The 18,781-nt window shown below is 40.4% G+C and overlaps 2 protein-coding genes across 7 annotated transcripts in view; both read right to left on the bottom strand.

Annotated features, from left to right (window-relative positions):
• Positions 1-8,374: 8,374 nt before the first annotated feature.
• On the bottom strand, positions 8,375-11,991 carry LOC310721703 (PAK4-inhibitor inka1-like). Of its 4 annotated transcripts, none has more exons than XM_083533615.1 (2): positions 11,692-11,991; positions 8,375-9,430 (listed from the first exon to the last, which is right to left on the bottom strand). In XM_083533615.1, exons 1-2 carry the CDS (start codon positions 11,692-11,694, stop codon positions 8,537-8,539), a joined length of 897 nt encoding a protein of 298 aa, XP_083389741.1. In that variant the 5' UTR covers positions 11,695-11,991; the 3' UTR covers positions 8,375-8,536. The 4 variants fall into 4 exon arrangements, with proteins under 4 accessions (XP_083389741.1, XP_083389739.1, XP_083389738.1 ...); XM_083533613.1 differs by lacking the exon at positions 11,692-11,991 and adding an exon at positions 9,641-11,603; XM_083533612.1 differs by lacking the exon at positions 11,692-11,991 and adding an exon at positions 10,604-11,603.
• A 5,592-nt stretch (positions 11,992-17,583) lies between these two features.
• Positions 17,584-18,781, bottom strand: part of gnai2a (guanine nucleotide binding protein (G protein), alpha inhibiting activity polypeptide 2a) — a 38,897-nt gene continuing 37,699 nt past the window's right edge. Inside the window, exons 9-10 of one of the 3 annotated variants that reach the window (XM_083533827.1) lie at positions 17,914-18,750; positions 17,584-17,851 (exon numbers count right to left, since the gene is read on the bottom strand). The gene's annotated coding sequence lies outside the window, so the exon portion shown is untranslated. The remainder of the gene's footprint in view (positions 17,852-17,913; positions 18,751-18,781) is intronic. The other 2 variants (XM_083533828.1, XM_083533826.1) reach the window with 2 other exon arrangements.

Here is an 18,781-nt window from a genome sequence, read left to right as displayed (position 1 = left end):
CACATTCACTTTATTGGTGTAAAGGCTTGGGGTGTGTCTTGGTGAAGGTTCGCCTTACAGAATCAAACACACACACACACACACAGACACACAAACACACACACACTAAATATAACCCACTTAACATTCTGACCTTTAATGTGGAAAACTGATCGCTCAATGAAAGTGCATTAATCAGTGATGATGAGGAAGAACATGAAGAAGAACACGAAAAAGAAGAAGGAAAAAAACCCAGAAACAATGTTCAAGAAGTAAAAACAAATACACTTAAACACCCACAGCTACAGTAAACTACACCAGGTCTTCAATCTGTCAGCTCAGGTTCAATGCTAATGCTAAGTACAAAAACTAAAAAGACCTACAAAACCCACAGACCAAAGCCATCCTGATTTTAGTGTCTCTTTAAAGCTGAGGAGAAGTAGAAGAGGAAGAGGAAGAGGAAGATGAAGAAGAAGAAGAAGAAGAAGAAGAAGAAGAAGAAGGAGAAGAAGGAGAAAACAAAGAAGAAGGAGAAGAAGAAGGAGAAGAAGAAGAAGAAGGAGAAGAAAAAGAAGAAGGAGAAGAAGAAGAAGAAGAAGAAGAAGAAGAAGAAGAAGAAGAAGAAGAAGGAGAAGAAGAAGAAGAAGAAGAAGAAGAAGAAGGAGAAGAAAAAGAAGAAGGAGAAGAAGAAGAAGAAGAAGAAGAAGAAGAAGAAGAAGGAGAAGAAGAAGAAGGAGAAGAAGAAGAAGAAGAAAAAGAAGAAGAAGGAGAAGAAAAAGAAGAAGGAGAAGAAGAAGAAGAAGAAGAAGAAGGAGAAGAAGAAGAAGGAGAAGAAGAAGAAGGAGAAGAAGAAGAAGGAGAAGGAGAAGGAGAAGGAGAAAACGAAGACTTTTTGACGTTTTACAATCCTTTATTTGACACTAGTCATGTTATATGCCAAATGGTATCAGGTTCAATCAATAATTTCTTATGAATTAAAACACTGTCTCAAACATCTTCCGATCCCCGATAAAAAATCTAATCAATCAGTATCGTTTTTTTTGTTAGTCTGGAGAAGATTCTGTCAGCATCTGCATTTTGTGTCAATTTGTTCTTTCTGCTCAGGTTTATCATTATTTTAGCTTGACTAAAATCAGCTGACACATGAACCTGTTTCTCCCGACATGCGTAAAACCAAGAATAAAACACTGAACCTGAAACGCTGAGATTCACATTAAAAGACTTTTTAAAAAGCTCTTTTAAAATACGTTTCAAGAAAAAGACGAAGAGCAACAACAACAGCAACGACGACGACGACGACAGCCGCAGCAGCAGCAGCAGAACTAAAAGTAAAATGAAACAAAGAAAACTATGAATAAGTGACTAAAGAAGAATACAGTTGAACAAGAAAATCAAGAAAAGTGTGTAGATTCCAAGAAGTGCTCCCTGTAGATCCCTGATTCTAAACCACAGCCCAGACTCGTGCTATTAAACATTTACTACTGAAGAGGACAAGAAGGATGAGGATGAAGAGTAGCATCAACAACTTTAAATAGGAAGAATGAGTAGGAAAAATAAAAGAAAAGTAGGAGGAAGTAGCAGGAGGAGGAGGAGAAAAAGAAGGGGATGGATGAGATGAGAGGATGAGAATGAAAACTGAAGAACTATTGATAAGAAGAATGAATTAAAAAATGCAATGGAAGAAAAACTAATTATAAAAAACTAAAAGGAAGAGGCTGGAAAACTGAGAAGAAAACAGAGGAAGTGATTAGGAAAAGTAAAACGTAGAAGAAGCAGAAGAAGAAGAAAATAAATTACTTTAAAGAAGAAGAGGAAAAAAGGACTAAGATATAAAAAAAGAACTGATATAAATATCTTATACCAAATAAACCACATTTAAACTGTTATCGTGGTTAATACACTATTAATGCTGACTAACAGGAAGAAGAATAAGCAGAAGAAGGAGAAGAAGAAGAAAAAGAAGGACGCTGAAGATGATTCTTCACTACAAGTTTGGATGGAACTTTGGCAGGTATCAGGAGGATTTACAGCTGCTGTGTGATTCTTACAGAGAGAGAAACCTTCAGACGAACATGAACCCATAAACACACTTTCACTCAGACCGTGTGTGTGTGTGTGTGTGTGTGTGTGTGTGTGTGTGTGTGTGTGTGCTCTTATCTTTGTATTTATACACTGAGATTTATTATTGGCCTGTGAAAGATCATGGTTTGCTCGGTGGAGGAAGTGAGCCGTGACCCGGCGTCTGAGCGCAGCCTCGATCACGACCATGAGAAACTCCACCAGGCCGTAGGAGCAGAGCAGCAAGGCCTTATGGGATTGTGTGTGTGGGCGAGTCTCCAAGACCATGAACCCCTATATCGCCATAACCACACGACGCTTTACACACTAACACTTGATGCACTGAATCTTTCTGCACTAAAACTTCACACACTAAAACTTTACACACAAAAACTTTACACACAACATTTATACACTTAAACTTTACACTCAACACTTTACACATTAAAACTTTACACACAAAAACTTCTCAAACTGAAACTTTACACAAAACTTTACATACAACGTTTTACATAATAACACTTGACAAAAACGCTTCACAAACTAAAGTATTATACAAAAACGCTTTACAGGCTAAATTTTTTTTACAATGAATGCTTTACACTGTAATTTTTCAACTTTTCACACTTCATCTTTCTCCATTCTCTCTCTCTCTCTCTCTCTCTCTCTCTCTCTCTCTCTCTCTCTCTCATCCTCAGTTGCTTAGATATAACAGGAACAGTTGACCTTGAAGCAACATCCACACTCTATGGCATGACTTATTCTGTTTACCCAGCATCCCCTCTGTTTACCCAGAGATCCTGTGTAGAGAGACAGGCATTGACAATAGCCACGAGTAACTTAGCACAAGTTGTGTGTGTGTGTGTGTGTGTGTGTGTGTGTGTGTGTGTGTGTGTGTGTGTGTGTGTGTGTCAGGAGCTCCAGACAAGAAAGAAATATTACCCGTGAGCTCAGAGCTAACATTATCTCTAGTATCTGAAGGACATTTAGCAAATGGTACCATATACAGAATCAGAGTAAACACACAGTGTGCAGCTATGAGGACACACACACACACACACACACACACACACACACACACACACACACACACACACACACACAGAATTAAACCGATGAGATTTTGCTCATTAACTCAACATCTATGATTGAAAAAGTGTATGTATATATATATATTAGTTAGGGGTAGTATGCTATAAATTGTTATTAATTTAATATGACAGTATATAATTTAGCAAGACAGAGCTGTACTGTATAAACTATACAGTATATATATATATGTATGTATGTGGCAGTGAACACTTGGACGAAGCGCCGGTTCGCAGATGGAGGGCGGAGGATGTGCTGCTACATTTGGCTGAAACTTAAAATACTTTTACAGTTTTGTCATATAGCTATCGTCATTGTAAGATCCAAAAAAGGCAAATCTTAAAAACTCTGGAACCATATGTATATATACACGAGGTTTTCAGGGATATAGTATGACATAACATAAAACCTATAAGAGAGTAAGCAGACAAAACTCTAAAACAAACATATTTATCTATTGTATTGCACCAGTTTAAAAGATGTTGAGTTACAGGGACAAAATCCAGGTTTTATCCTGTTTTTACCTGTCAGAGTCTGGAGTCTGAAAGCTACGTGACTCACTAAGCACAGGATAAACACTGAAATGTGATGTGCTAATAACACCAACGGCACATCTGATTAAAATATCTACTTGAAAATAATTGGGGGAAAATAATGACAGAAACGTATGAATTGAGTCTTCTTTGGAAAGACCAGCTCCAAAAACCTGACTAAGTGTGACACCATTTCAAGCTGAAGCCTGTAACTTGCAAATCTAACAAAGCTCGATTGATTGACTGTATTTTAAAACTCTACAATAATGTTTTGTGGAAGAAATGCTTCTTCACAGAGAATCACACTGCACTGTAGCACATAGAGATATTAGCTTACAGACTTAACGCCAGGTTTGTTCTTAATCTGTTTTCTCCCCATAAATATGAAGAAAAAAATATTTTTGCTCTTTTGATCATTTAAGTGGTGATTAATGGCGCATTAAAGTGTGTGTGTGTGTGTGTGTGTGTGTGTGTGTGTGTGTGTGTGTGTGTGTGTGTGTGTTCAAACTAACGGCTGTGAGTGCTGATGTGGAAATATTCTGTGCCATGTCTCTCACACCTCACTCAATGGCTCAAACACACAAACATGTGCGCTAATGTGCATTAACACTGTCCTAACAATTACCCGCTGTTAGCTAACATTAAGGTAACCACAATAATAGCACTATAAACCTGTATGTCTGACACACACACACACACACACACACACACACACACACACACACACACACAAACAAAAGGAGTGAAACCCTGGCACTGGAAGTGGCGACAAGCTTGAGCATGCTCCTCTCATCCTCTCGCCTTCCACATTAACCACCACCTTCTTACAGGAAGTGTCCTGAGAATGTCGAAACCTCTCAATCAAACACGTGACAGTTTCACGTTTGCCTCATCTTGGTGATACCGGAGCTTTAACCCAGACCTTCCAATCAGTAGCCCAGAGCCTTAACCACTGAACTACTACTTTCCACAAGCTAAGGAAAATATAAGTTCTAGAGTCCTGCTAAAACTCCAAAAACCTCTAGACGCTAAAATGCGCTAGCTAGCAATCATATAACATAATACAGAAACCTACTTAAATATTTACCTGCTAATCAAGTCACAAATAGCACAGTTTATACATGTATATGACCACGCTAATTAATGCGGTGCAGAAATATTACATGAGCAGCCAGATGTTTGTAGTGCAGAAGGAGGTCTGATTCAACTCACAACTCAAGTCTACAGCTGAAGTGTGTGTTTTCGCTCTGTCACACAAGAGTTTCACATTCTCTCACTCACTGTCCTCAAGGGAATGTTTGCACAGACTGTGTAGCAGGAAAGTGCCAAAAGGTGTAACACACACACACACACACACACACACACACACACACACACACACACACACACACAGTAGGCAGTGAACACGAGAAGTATTTAGAGATACAGTGGACTCAGGTTTCATCCTGGATCGAAGTCATCAGTGTTTTTGTATGTTGTGTACACTACAAAATAAATCTGCAATAAAAAGTATTATGCCGACTGGCGTCTCTGTCATTATCTGCAATACATTTTTAATAATTTGAGTAAGTACATTGTACGGCCAAAAGTTGTGGGACACCAATTAGGATACCAGTTTTCTAGCCACATGTGGTTCTTCTTCAAAATGTTAGCACAGATTTCAGCACACAGGTGTACAGGACGTCTTTGGATGTTGTAGCATAAAATCTTCCCTTCACTTGATCTAGGAGAGATGTTCCAGGATGACAATGCCCCTGTGCACAAATCCAGCTCCATGAAGATCTGCTTTTACATGAGTTGGAGTGCAAGATCTTCTGCTATAGAGCTCCAACCCTATTTAGTTTTTCACGCTGACTGCACCTTTGTAGCTGAATGAATCTCCACAAATCTCCAATGAATCATTTGGAACATCTTTCCAGATAAGTTGAGGCTTATATATAACAGCAAACGGGGAATACATGTTCAATGGAATGTTCCAAAAAACGCATGCTAATTTTATATTTGTGTCCACAAACTTTTGTCCTATTATACCATGGCCTTCAACTCATTAACTCACTAGATCATCATTTATCTGTGGATAATTATGTCATGTTAAGATTTTTTAAAGCATAAATAACATTGCTAGCAAACTAGCAAACATAACTTTCACGTAGCAAGCACACAGCAGCATATTTTATAAGAACAGTGTTCCACAAGAATTGTGTTGAGAAATCTTCTGTGCATTTTTTCCCAACTTGTAAAGTGTAATATATTTTTATGAGTCAGACCAGTGTGTTTGAACGCACATATTTGACTTGTATGTGGTAAATTATGCTAGCTATAGTAATAACAATGCTAGCTAGCTTCTAAACTTAGCATAAATGTAAATGTATCTATCCAGCTTGCAGGATGTGTTGTTGTTTGTAAGGATTGAGGGAAAAAAAATTGGGGTTTTTTGATAGTTTTATGGTACAATGCATCTGAAAATAACTTCACAATGATCTAATTGTTCCAGCCTCATTTTCCCATGTATGTGTGTTCACTCCTCCACCATGTTCCACTCATCTTGTCCTTTTTTTTTTGGCGCTGTATTGAAACGGCTGTTTTCTCTCTGAGCATCTGGACAATCTAAACCCTGCCAGGTGATGTACACTGTATACTAACCCTCATGCCTCCCTCTAACTGCACTTCATCCCCTGCCTTCCCATTTCCGCTCCACAAACTCAGACCATCTGCTTGACATAAAAAAATATCTTTGTGCCAAAGTTATGGGTTTTTAACTAGAAATGTAACTTTACACCGTTTAAACGCAGCCTGCTTTTATCGCTTTGTGGGTAATGAGCATAGAAGACAAACGACATGCTGATGCCACTGGCTATCTCTCTCTCTCTCTCTCTCTCTCTCTCTCTCTCTCTCTATCTCTCTCTCTCTCCCTTTTCTATCCTGCTTCTCATGGGTTTTGGCAGCTGAACCATTTCAGACTAAACGAATTTGCCTTGGATCCCTTTCAGGTTAGTGTTGCGTGACTCAATTGTAATAAATGCCAAAACCTGTGACTTTTACCAGGTGACTTTTCGGTTTGGAAATGTGGCGTCGACAAAAATATTACAGTCTTATGAATCCTATGCAAAGCCACTCGGGTCAGAAAGCTCCAGATTTTTATTATTCTGGATGGAAAAAAACAAGACCTGGGAATTAGCTTAGTGTCCAATAAGATGCATCATCATTATATATAATTATGAGTAGATGTTCTATACTTTCATTATTTAGAAAGTGACCAACAATTTGATATGCAGATCGATTTCTTCTCACTAAACTGTGTCTCGAGCGCGTTCTCTCAGCACCGCTGCTGCTATGTGATTATGACGCATCACCACACTATGGAGACTGAGGCGTGTCCTGAGAGTCACATAGAATACAGATTAACATGGCAGAGGTAGAGCTGTGTCTTCCTGCAGAACCAACAAGAAAAGAACGTGTGCTCTTATTTAATGTTTGTTTTTGTTTTGTTAGTTTTTTAGAAGCAGGTAGCTGCTTTATATGCATCTTTAATGTATCGTATCGTTGTCTACGCATCGAGATGTGAATCGCATCGGCCTCAGTTATGAAGATGCGCATTCCAATTAGATCCTGATCCTAGAGCAGATATACATAAGAAATACATAGAAAAACCACTAACAATAGCCAAACAATCTTCAGGTAATCTTTAGTCCACGAGCACATTCCCTTTACATCTGTATCTGTCCTGAGATCTCGGGTGTACGGTTCAATGTCGGCTCGAACGAACGTGGACTTTCCCTCGTGTACATGAAAGACACACATCCCTCCCTCAAAGCCTCCCTCACACATCCACGCGTCTCCTTCGGTGTAAAGTGAGGAGCTTGAACGAGACCGTCAAAGCATTTGGCTGCAGTAAATCTTCACACTTTGCTGAAATCTGAACCTGAATCCTGCTACGCTGGGCCTCACACGCTTTACTCCGCTCCGGGAATCGTGCTCCGTGTCACTTCATGAGTCTAACCAGAACCGTGGCTGAAACTGAGCCCTGTAAAAACAAACTCGCGTTAACGAATGAGCTTCAGACCACGAGCTCCTACAAAAGCAAGCGCTTAATAAGGCAAGGAACTGATGGAACACATCGCTGAGATCTTTTCCACTGATATGACTCGCTGCAAACAAATAAGCTTTCTAATCTTCTCCATGCAGGAATGTCTTCCATTCGGGCTTCCATTCAGCCGTGCTGAACTGTGAGAACTACCAGATGAGGTTCGAGATGAATATAAACAGAAAAATATTATTATAGAGATATTAAAATGACTCCATTTAGAGAGGAGTCTCTCTGAATATATATATTTTATCTGAAAAGCCCTGAAGCCGTTATGCGTCTCTTAAACCTCACTCAGAATTCAATTCGTTTCCACCTCGGACATATTTTCTTTTTTTTTTTATATACATCGTCTGACATTTTTCATGTTGGACTAAATTGAGGTGTGAGTGTTAAGATAAGATTGAACTTTATTAATCCTGAAGGAAATTCTTTTGCCAGAGGCTGCTTCAGATTACAAGAAATAAATAAATGAAATATAATTGAGAGCTGTGCATTAAAGGGGAAGTCGTTTGTGTGGCTTTGTTGTATAGTTTTGTATTTATACTTAAAAATCAAATAAATAAAAATAAATGGTCATTTTATGTGAGGTCATGTGACTGTTTTTGCTAAAACAAGCACAGAGTTCAAATTTACATAAAACATTTTTATTATTAATATTATTATTATAGTTTAAACATTATTATGAATGTAACCATTAGCAACATGGCAACAATAATACAACTGTTTGGCATTAAAGCGACGTGTCTGTCAAGATCAGAGTCTGTTCAGTCAAAAGAAGCCGCTCGCTCACTCATATGTACCCGATGACGTCGTTACAGATGATTGGCTGACGGCTGCCCGTCTTCATGAGCGCAGTGAAGCGTAAAAAGTCCGTATCGAGTTCCTGGAGGTCCAGGTGTGATTTGTGGAAAAATGGAACGTTCCGGGGAACGTCAACGGGACACGAGAGACGTTTGGGTGCCATGGCGGCTCTGTTCGTCCGCGTCGAGTCCGATACGAGTCTTTTCTGTCCGTCTATGTTCTGTGAAATTCGTGCTATCCTCCGCCTTACGTTGCCCAGAATGTCCTTGGCTATCCGTTTGCTTGCGCTAGGCTTCGGTTCTGTGGGTTCCGAAGGACACTCTGGCAAATCCATCCAGTTCTGAATGAGGTCGGCAAAGCTGTTATCGCCGAGAACAAGCGGATGGCGGTTGCGCCCTTGAGTCAGCAGCGCCGCCGTCCAGTCCTCCGGTTCGTTCGGCACCTCGAACGAAGTCCACTTTTCCAGGCAGGCGTCCGACGTAGATTTGGGACGCGCTCTGGGACGGGGACTCGGCTCCAGATCGAGATCACTCGACGCCGCACGTACCTTCCTGAATCGTCGCAGCACCACGGGGCCCTCGTCAGGCCACGACGCCTCCGAGTAGCCCGAGTCAAATTCGAGGCTGCTGGCCGCACTGCTGTCCTCGTCCTCCACGGGGCAGGACAACCTGCAGGCCGAGTCGGAGATGCTGGAGTCGCTGGCGTCGCTGATTCGGAGACGTGCGCGCCGCTCACGCCGACCAATCAGGATCTTGCAGGGGCCGGAGGAGGTGGAGGAGGACGGCATCGCGCAGGTCCGGTGTAGCTGTTTCAAGTCCTGCAGGGAGCGCATCATACAGCGCATGTGCTCACGGAGACACCCGCCCGAGTCCTGAACACACAACTAAGAGACAGAGAGAAGACACAAGGAATTAAAACCCTAATGTCCAAATCAATAACATGATTAACATCTAAAGAAACACATTTTAGCACCTAAATAAAGATCCAAATAATGAGGAGCTCTCGTGATGGCAGCGATTATTTCTTTTTTCAACAAGTTATGAAATGAAACAAATAGAAGAAGCTTCTGTGAAAATGTATTCCCAAAACTGACATTGTAATTGCAAATCCTGCAGATCCTTGGGATGTTCGCAGCTACAGACAGGATCCGGAAATTATTGCTGACTTTTCCTACTTTCTGTCATTCAAAAAAACCTTCATCAAGCACTAGGTGATCTACTAATGTGAGCGTTGGAGAATAAAGCTGAAAAGAGGTGAGGACTGTGAGGAGTGTGTGTTTCCTCCTCTCCCAGGTAGGTTTGGTTTTTTACACTTGGATGTGAGGACAGGCTCAGACATGAAGGTCTCAGACTGTGAAAGCTGCACCCTGAGCCATTCAAACCCAGAACAACACAACAACAGTCGGGAACTAGTCATCGTCTTTTAATCCGGACAGTTACACCCTGCTGCACACACACACACAGAGGAAAACGTGTGGAAATCCGTTTGAGGAACCTCAGTGTGCCACACCTGACCAATTACGAGACCAGCTTCTCACCTTCTCACGCCCCTGTCCCTGCTCAGAAAATCTACACTGCATCTACATTACCGAACTGCCCAGATATTAACAACATAATCGCAATAAATACGTTTGTACGTCTGGGCAGAGGATTTGTTATTGGCTGAAAATTGTACTGGAATGTGACGGATCAGAACTGATTGCCCTCCGGTGCCAGATATGACTCACATCAACCTTGAACGGTGGCCAAATCCTGACTCTGAGATAACCTACAGCCGGGCAACACCAAGCCAGACAACTAGATTCTTGTTCTGATTGGTCGATATCGCCCACTACCCTGTCAAAAAAAAAAATCTGTCCAAACCAAGTATGTGGGGAAAAAAATCCAACATGCATCCGAAAGTTAATGTCCGTTGGTCTGAAGCACAGGAGAGGTGAAGCTGGACTCAGAGAAGCTGCTTCTGTCTCCTCCTTAAGTTACAGCAACCATCCAATAATTCATTTTATAAAAGGTTTATAGTTTACGACCGCACTGCTTCAGCGTTTCAATCAACTTACGCACAATTCACATCCAGTCAGAAGAAGCAGAAGACGTCCTGAAGTGTCTTCAACATGCAGCGGTCTGTAAATCTGGACTGTGAGCTCTGCCCAAATATGCTGCCCACTTCATCTGCCTTCATCCGACACAAAACAGAGGGCGGGGCAAAGAAACCGTCATCGAAATATCGTCTGTGATGAGTATCGTGATTTATCGCATTGATAAAGGCAGAGATCCTGACAGGAGTTCATGATTAAAAATCGATCAGACGAGGTAGTGTGGCGCCCACCATTGGTTCCCCAAGAAGTAAAAAAAGTCTTGTTCCCTGAAGCACATCTGCACATCAGATTAGCATTTCTGAAGTGACGTGGATGCAGGCTTGTGCCAGATGTTTACAAAAGAACGTTTTGCAAAATCGACAGCAGCACGAAACCAAACATCCGGACCAATGTGAGGAAGAAGGAGCATCTGGATTGTTCGGCAGACAAAATTATTCTAAAAAATAGTTCATATAAATCAATTCAGGAGATGTCTACAGATTCTTAGTGAATATCTTCTGCTTCATCCCTGAATCCTAAGTCTAACAGAACACACACGTCTACTGAACAAGGTCTGATAAACCTGGATCTCCATGTGAACTCCACAGTGTTTCATACGTTTAGGAATAAGAAAACTATGCAGAGATGAGTCCAGAGCAAGAAGAATCATGTCAATCGCCATGCACCAAACTATTACATTCTGCTGCTGGAACTCATCATATAAGCATCAAAAGTCAACGTATAAACTGTGCATGTTCAGACACGAGTATAATTATAGTTCTGGTTATAACGCGTGTATGAAGGAATGCTGTGCATGCAGGTGGAATGAAGGAAAACTATCAGAGCTCAGAATCTGAAGATATCCAGGGTGCCAATTTTTGGGCTCCAAATAAAAACCTTTGCACAAAAAATAAAGTGTGAATCCAAATCAGTGCATGCAATCAAGAGAAGAAAACATGACATGGTTTTACACATCTGCATGAGGATCAGCTCAGTTACCAGAGTGACCTTAAAATAACAAATCAAACATAAAACTGCATAGAAAGTGATGGAGTAATAAATGTACTTACCATATCAGTGTTCTGCTGAAGATTCAGTAATCGGTCTCTCCTAAGAAATGTTTTCAACAAAAAGTCCTAAATGAAGCTGATTGCATGAAATGTGAAGCAGCTGTGCAGCGCCGCAAGTCGGAATCTCGCGTGGAGAAATAAAACCGCATGCATTAAAAAAGATCTCGTGAATTAAACAGAATAAAACTCAAACTGTATCAAATCCAGATGTTGCTCGGATCTCAGCTCTTTGGGGAATGGGCTCGCGGCAGCTGCGAACGTCAAGTTTGAGCGCGTGCCCTGTGCTGGGGTCAGCCAATCAAAGGCAAGGCTTAAGAAACGGACCAATCGGAGCGCGCGTGTGACATCTGAGACGCCGGGGGGTTTTCTCTTTAACTCAGGCGCTGGTTAAGCCCCACCCACTTTTAATTTTACACCAGAAAAAAATGAAGTTCAGAAGCAGGCCTACATGTTCCTCAAAAAACACTCATGGAAAAAACCCTGAAGCTGCACTTCAGCCTGATAAACATGAGGCAACATGGGAAAAAAAAAATGAAGACAGCAGTTAGTCATCCTGAGTCAACACCTGGGAGAGAATCCGCTCGTCTAGACGTTAATTTGTGTAACAAAATCTAAATGATTTGATCTAAAACTGCACCATTCAACAACGAATACAATTAAAGTGTAAACGGTCGTAGAAAACCGTTAAAAACAAGATAACCATCAACAATCGGTGTAAGGGAACGCAATGGACTAAAAACTTGAAGATAGAATCAGCACTCAGACCTGTACATCAGCACTCGGACCTGTACATCAGACCTCTGACCTGTACATCAGAACTCGGACCTGTACATCAGCACTCGGACCTGTACATCAGCACTCGGACCTGTACATCAGAACTCGGACCTGTACATAAACACTCGGACCTGTACATCAGCACTCGGACCTGTACATCAACACTCGGACCTCTACATCAGCACTCGGACATGTACATCAGAACTCGGACATGTACATCAGAACTCGGACCTCTACATCAGCACTCGGACCTGTACATCAGCACTCGGACCTGTACATCAGAACTCGGACCTGAACATCAGCACTCGGACCTGTACATCAGAACTCGGACCTGTACATCAGAACTCGGACCTGTACATCAGACCCACGAGTCATTTACTGATTAGAAAATATTCACTTTATTATCGGTACACAATTTTCACATTAAACTTCAGATTAGTCAACTGAGAAATGATACGATTTCTTCTTCTGGGTCAATCAGATGAATGTGATAAATGCCGAAGCCTCAAATCCCTGAATAATAATGTAGTAAAGTTTAAGTTTTATTAGGATAATTGTTAATAAACTGTTGAACAGGTTAAAAGTTTACAGATGAGACGTGGTGATGAAGTCAAAGAAAGAACAGATTAAGGTCTAACGCAGTCATATAAACTCTGTTCATCTTTTCAATCAGAGAAGGAATAAAAATAAAAAAAAGATCGCAAAGTGCACATGTTGTAATTACAAGCTGGTAACGTTTTTATAGCTCATTTACACGACCGCCAGACATAATAACAGTCCTTACACTAATCACACGACATTTTTGTCAAACCAGCCTCGAAGTTTGGCCCGTAAACACAATCTGTGAGGTTAATTAACCTTCGAGTTGCACATTGTACATTTGTTAATTGTTTAAAATAAAATAAGGTAATAAAACCCGAGCTAGAACACACATTCTGATCAAATGTTATTATTATTTATTAGATGTATTCATGTATTTAAGAGCTTAGGATAATATTAATGTGTCTAAATAAACAACAATTACATGGAAAAGGAATAACAAGTTTGGTTTTGGTTACTGAAGAAAAAATTTTAATTGTGAAATTCTGGCTTTTAGTTGTAAGTAACTATAAAATAGCTTTGACATGTGCGCCCTCCTGTGGTTATCGGTGTCACTGCAACGAAAGTAATGCTAATCCGGCTAAAGTTTTAAAAAGGTGTGCGTTATTTATTTTATTCACACCCCTGTATTCTTTCAGCTTTATTAGAAGAAGCCATGCACATTAGTAGCAGATCTCAGTAAGAACAGAACTGTCAGTTGGGCCTTGCTCAACAACCCGAGTAGCAGCTTGGTGATACTGGAGCTTAAACCCCTGACCTTCAGGTGATTCCAGGTGTACACTGGAACATATTTGGGTCAATTTTCTGATCCCTTGACATCTACAGATACACTAACTCATCTTTTAAAATAGATTAGTAGCATGTAAACATTTCGTCTCAGCTCACTACATTTAAACTGCCCTGTCGTTGTTCCCCAATCCGTATCCCAGGCCTGAATCAAACAGTAACCATCCTCAGCTACAGAGAGTTCATTGATGATCCTGGTAGCAGAGACTTTGTACAAGGTCTGTTCCAGGATCAGTCAGTTTTGCTCAAATCAGAGTGAACTGCTTGTTGAACTCCTCTCGGAACAGCTATAACTCCTCTCGGAACAGCTATAGCTCCTCTCGGAACAGCTATAACTCCTCTCGGAACAGCTATAGCTCCTCTCGGAACAGCTATAGCTCCTCTCGGAACAGCTATAGCTCCTCTCGGAACAGCTATAGCTCCTTTCGGAACAGCTATAGCTCCTTTCGGAACAGCTATAGCTTCTTTCGGAACAGCTATAACTCCTCTTGGAACAGCTATAATCAGAACAGCTATAACTCCTCTCGGAACAGCTATAGCTCCTTTCGGAACAGCTATAACTCCTCTCGGAACAGCTATAGCTTCTTTCGGAACAGCTATAATCAGAACAGCTATAACTCCTCTCAGAACAGCTTTTAACTCCTCTCAGAACAGCTATAATCAGAACAGCTATAACTCCTCTCAGAACAACTATAACTCCTCTCAGAACAGCTATAATCAGAACAGCTATAACTCCTCTCGGAACAGCTATGACTCCTCTCAGAACAACTATAACTCCTCTCAGAACAGCTATAATCAGAACAGCTATAACTCCTTTTGGAACGGCTATAACACCCATGAGCATTTTGTTTGCATTACCACAGACATTCAACTCCTGCATGACTACAATCACACGGGACAGACTTTAGAGCAGGAATATAACTGATTCTCTCATTTTTGTCAGGATGAAGAAAATGGAGTCTTTGTTCTTCTCAGCTCTTCTTTTAACAACATTACAGCAGAGTTCTGTTTTCGTTGGCGAGTTATGCGTTGATGGATATTTCCGTTCCGCTTTTAATTTATTACAAATTAATTGTAACACTCTAATCATAAGCAGTCATTACAGATTTATTATATAAATTTTTTAATTATAATTTGAATTATGTTTTAATTTGGTTTGATGTTATTATGTGATTATGTTTTTATGTTGAACCTCTAAGAATTGATATCCACAGTATTTAAAGTTTTCTGCTGGAAAAAAACATTATTAAAAATAAAAAAGTTGTTTTAACTTCAACATACATTTATCGTTGGTACAATAACTGTGTAAATAACTGTGCAGTCGGATATTGACCCTCAGAAACGTGTACAGCGGCGTGATTTATTACTATATAGATATAAACACCCCACAGTGACGTCTCTAAAAGAAAATGTAATTACAGACACCAACCGGCTCTAAATGCTGCTGTGATTGTGATTGTTTAATTTAATAAAGCTTGAATTGCCTGAGACAGGGAACATCATTGTAAAACCTCTTTTCATTTACAGTAACTCAATTTGACTTTTGCACCTCAGGCCCTCTTCTCTCATCACCCCCTGAATACAAAATTCTCAATGCTAACTAACTACAAAAACCAGTGAGAACAAATTACCTGAGTGAGCTTTTGTGAGAACCTGGTCTGGTCCTTCTAAAAAGGCTTTCCTCAACACTTATTATTGAACTGATCGAACCATAGAAACGCTACGTATATATTAAATATCATCCCAATCTTTCAGTTCATATCATGCCTCGAGTCTACAGCAGGAAAATGTGGCTTTTTTTACAGCTTCAACTTTCTTGAATTGTTCCCAGTCATCATTATACGTTCTGTAACTGAGCAAATACACAAATACACAGGATTAGACACTTTCCCCTTAATTCCTGCAGTTAATAATCGCAATACTGCTCATATCTTTTAGAATCCTGACATTACATTCCTGACATCGAAATACAGTCCTGTTATTAACTCCAATTTCCAATGATGAAAGTAAAAATTACAGTTCTGCACTAATTCTAACTATTACACATTTCTGTCATTCGTACTCTGAAAACTAAAAACATGTGAAAGTGGTGTGTGTGCGTGTGTGTGTGTGTGTAGACATGAGCTCCTCAGTTGGTGACGGTGCTGAGGAATGTTTGGGCTCCTGAACCCTGGTTCGTAGCTGTTCTACACTCACAGGAGCTTTACTGCTGCTCACTTCTGGACTGCTCACCTGGGCCATTTACACCCCCCCCCCCCCCCTCTCTCTCTCACTCTCTAAAGGGGTGTGGCTTAGAGCCTGGTCGGGTTCTTGATAAAATACAAACCAGAACAGCATCACCTCAAAAGGATCAAAGTTACACATCAGACATTAATACCATAAAGACCAGTTATAATTATAGAAACCGGCTGAATCTGAATCTCGCTGTTTCAAGTTGTCACTGGATGGCAGTGTGAGTCTCTTTAGAGTGGATTTACACTAAGATGTCATTGTAAGTCTGGTGGAAAAGTGGCATCATTAATACATCACACAATACCACAAACATTAATTAAGCAAGCTTTTCTTCCCACACTTAGACATTTGATGGAAAAGCTTGAGTTGCAGGTAAGAGGAACTTTTACACCTCACTTGCTAGAGAAAATTCCAAAAAGAGATTGACGTGATTTTATTTTTGCATGCACCACGCAAGAACTGGGACTTAAAGTAGTTAGGGCAACATCCAAACTTCACTCTAGATCTAAGCTTTAAAATAGCACCGTCTTGAACATCCTCTCGCCGTGTGTCCTCAGTGTGTGGGCGGAGTTACCTGTTTAACTTGGTGTCTGGTGAGCGTCGGTGGCTGGACATGCCCACTGCAGACACGACAGTCTAACACCCCGCAGTACACACACACACACACACACACACATATCAGGGATGTGCATCTCCATATCTGAGGCCGATGTGATTCGCATCTCGATGCGTAGCCGACGATACGATACATTAAAGATATATGAAGCAGCTTCTGATGCGATACGATTCACCACTATTACGATGCAGTGAGATTCGATTTCCATTCGATTCAACACAATGCAAATTACTGGAAAAAATATGGTGATGTGCAATTCAACATGGTCTCCGTAGTGTTGCGATGCTTTATAATCACGTAGCAGCAGCGGTGCTGAGAGAACGCACGCAGGAAACAGTTCAGCAAAGAGAAATCGATCTACGTATCAAATATTGGTCACAAATTATTGATCACTTTCTGAATAATAAAAATTTGGCAACGTCAACTTTCATGGCGATGCTCCAATGCGAATCGCTGAATCTTACATTTCTAATTTACACACACACACACACACACACACACACTCACACACACACACACACCTTCCATCAGAAGCTCTATCTAGACACTTGTGCATTAGGTGAAAGTGATCAGTTGTTACGCCACACCCATTTTAATCTTAAATCGTTTTGTGTAAGTAACAAACAAGAAAATACACACAGGAGACTGTGAATTAGTCACGTGTATGAGGCTGATGGAGGAATAAATCACCCAATAAAATACAGATAATAAAACAGGGCAAACCACATTAATCTATTATTCATTTATAAAGTGATCTATGATCCAACTCACTTTGAAATACAATTCTGCCCCTCGTGTGTGTGTGTGTGTGTGTGTGTGTGTGTGTGTGTGTGTGTGTGAGGGGTTGTTTTTCTGGTGCAATAAATAAATTACACAGCATCATCTCTAGTGACTTAACTTTTATTTAAATTAAATCATTATACAAGACTTTTATTTAACCTTCAGCAAAAAACACTACCCTTTTTATTAATTAGATTGTTTTTGACTCATTACTTATAATAACGTTTCCTCCTTACACGGTGTCAGTGTACAGAGAGAGAGAGAGAGAGAGAGAGAGAGAGATGGATGTGAGGATAATAATAAAGAATAATAATAATAATAATAATAATAATAATAATAATAAAGGCACAGAATGGAATGGATGAGAAAGATCTGTCCTCTCACACACACACACACACACACACACACACACACACACACACACACACACACACACACACACACACACACACACACACACACACACGCACTTCAGAGTTCCGACCCCTGAACCCTCACTAACCTGCTCTGTGGTGTCTGCAGATCCAGTGTGTGGCTGAAATGGTTTTTTTTGTTTTTAAGGTTATTTGAAAAAGTCTAGAGTGTAGAGACTGTGTGATGCACGAGGACGTTTTGTTTGGCGACGTGTAAACATTTCTATTTTATTCTTTTACAAAATATTTCCTTTTGTCAATCTGATTTCTCTCTTTGTAGCTGCTGCTTCTATAAAAACACTTTATGCAATTAAATGTTTAATAAAATCCGCACATCAGATTCTCTAGACTAAAACGAAAGTATTTATATAAAAAAATTTTTTTGCTCTTTTTTTTTTTTTTTTTTTTTAGCTCTGCTAATAATCAAAAATACACAAAGGAGAAAAATAAAACATTGATTTAAAAAGAAAAGAAAAAAAAAGTAATCTTTGTGGTTTAAGCCCGAAAGGAGGTTAATAATGATAAGATGATGAAGCTGCACTCTAAAAATAAAACAGGAAAAAACATTTATGTGATGCCGTGAGTGAAGGAATGTGAGAGAGAGAGAGAGAGAGAGAGAGAGAGAGAGAGAGAGAGAGAGAGAGAGAGAGAGAGAGAGAGAGAGAGAGAGAGAGAGAGACTAAGACCGAGACTGAGGGAGGGAGGGAAAGGAACACTGGTGGGTTGGGGAAGGTGATGGTCGGGAAAATGGTGAAAGCTCCGGCTATTTATTCCATTGGCAGGCTGAAGCAGGAAACAGTTACAGTGCAGTCAGTCAGAACACCTTCACCTTCACCTGCTCATCACTCCAGTTCGAGTCTGTGTGAGAGAGAGAGAGAGAGAGAGAGAG

This window comes from Silurus aristotelis (genome assembly GCF_946808225.1).
Source record: "Silurus aristotelis genome assembly, chromosome: 28".
Taxonomy (NCBI): domain Eukaryota; kingdom Metazoa; phylum Chordata; class Actinopteri; order Siluriformes; family Siluridae; genus Silurus; species Silurus aristotelis.
Note: the sequence above shows the minus strand (reverse complement) of the source record. Positions and strands in the feature narration are given on the sequence as shown.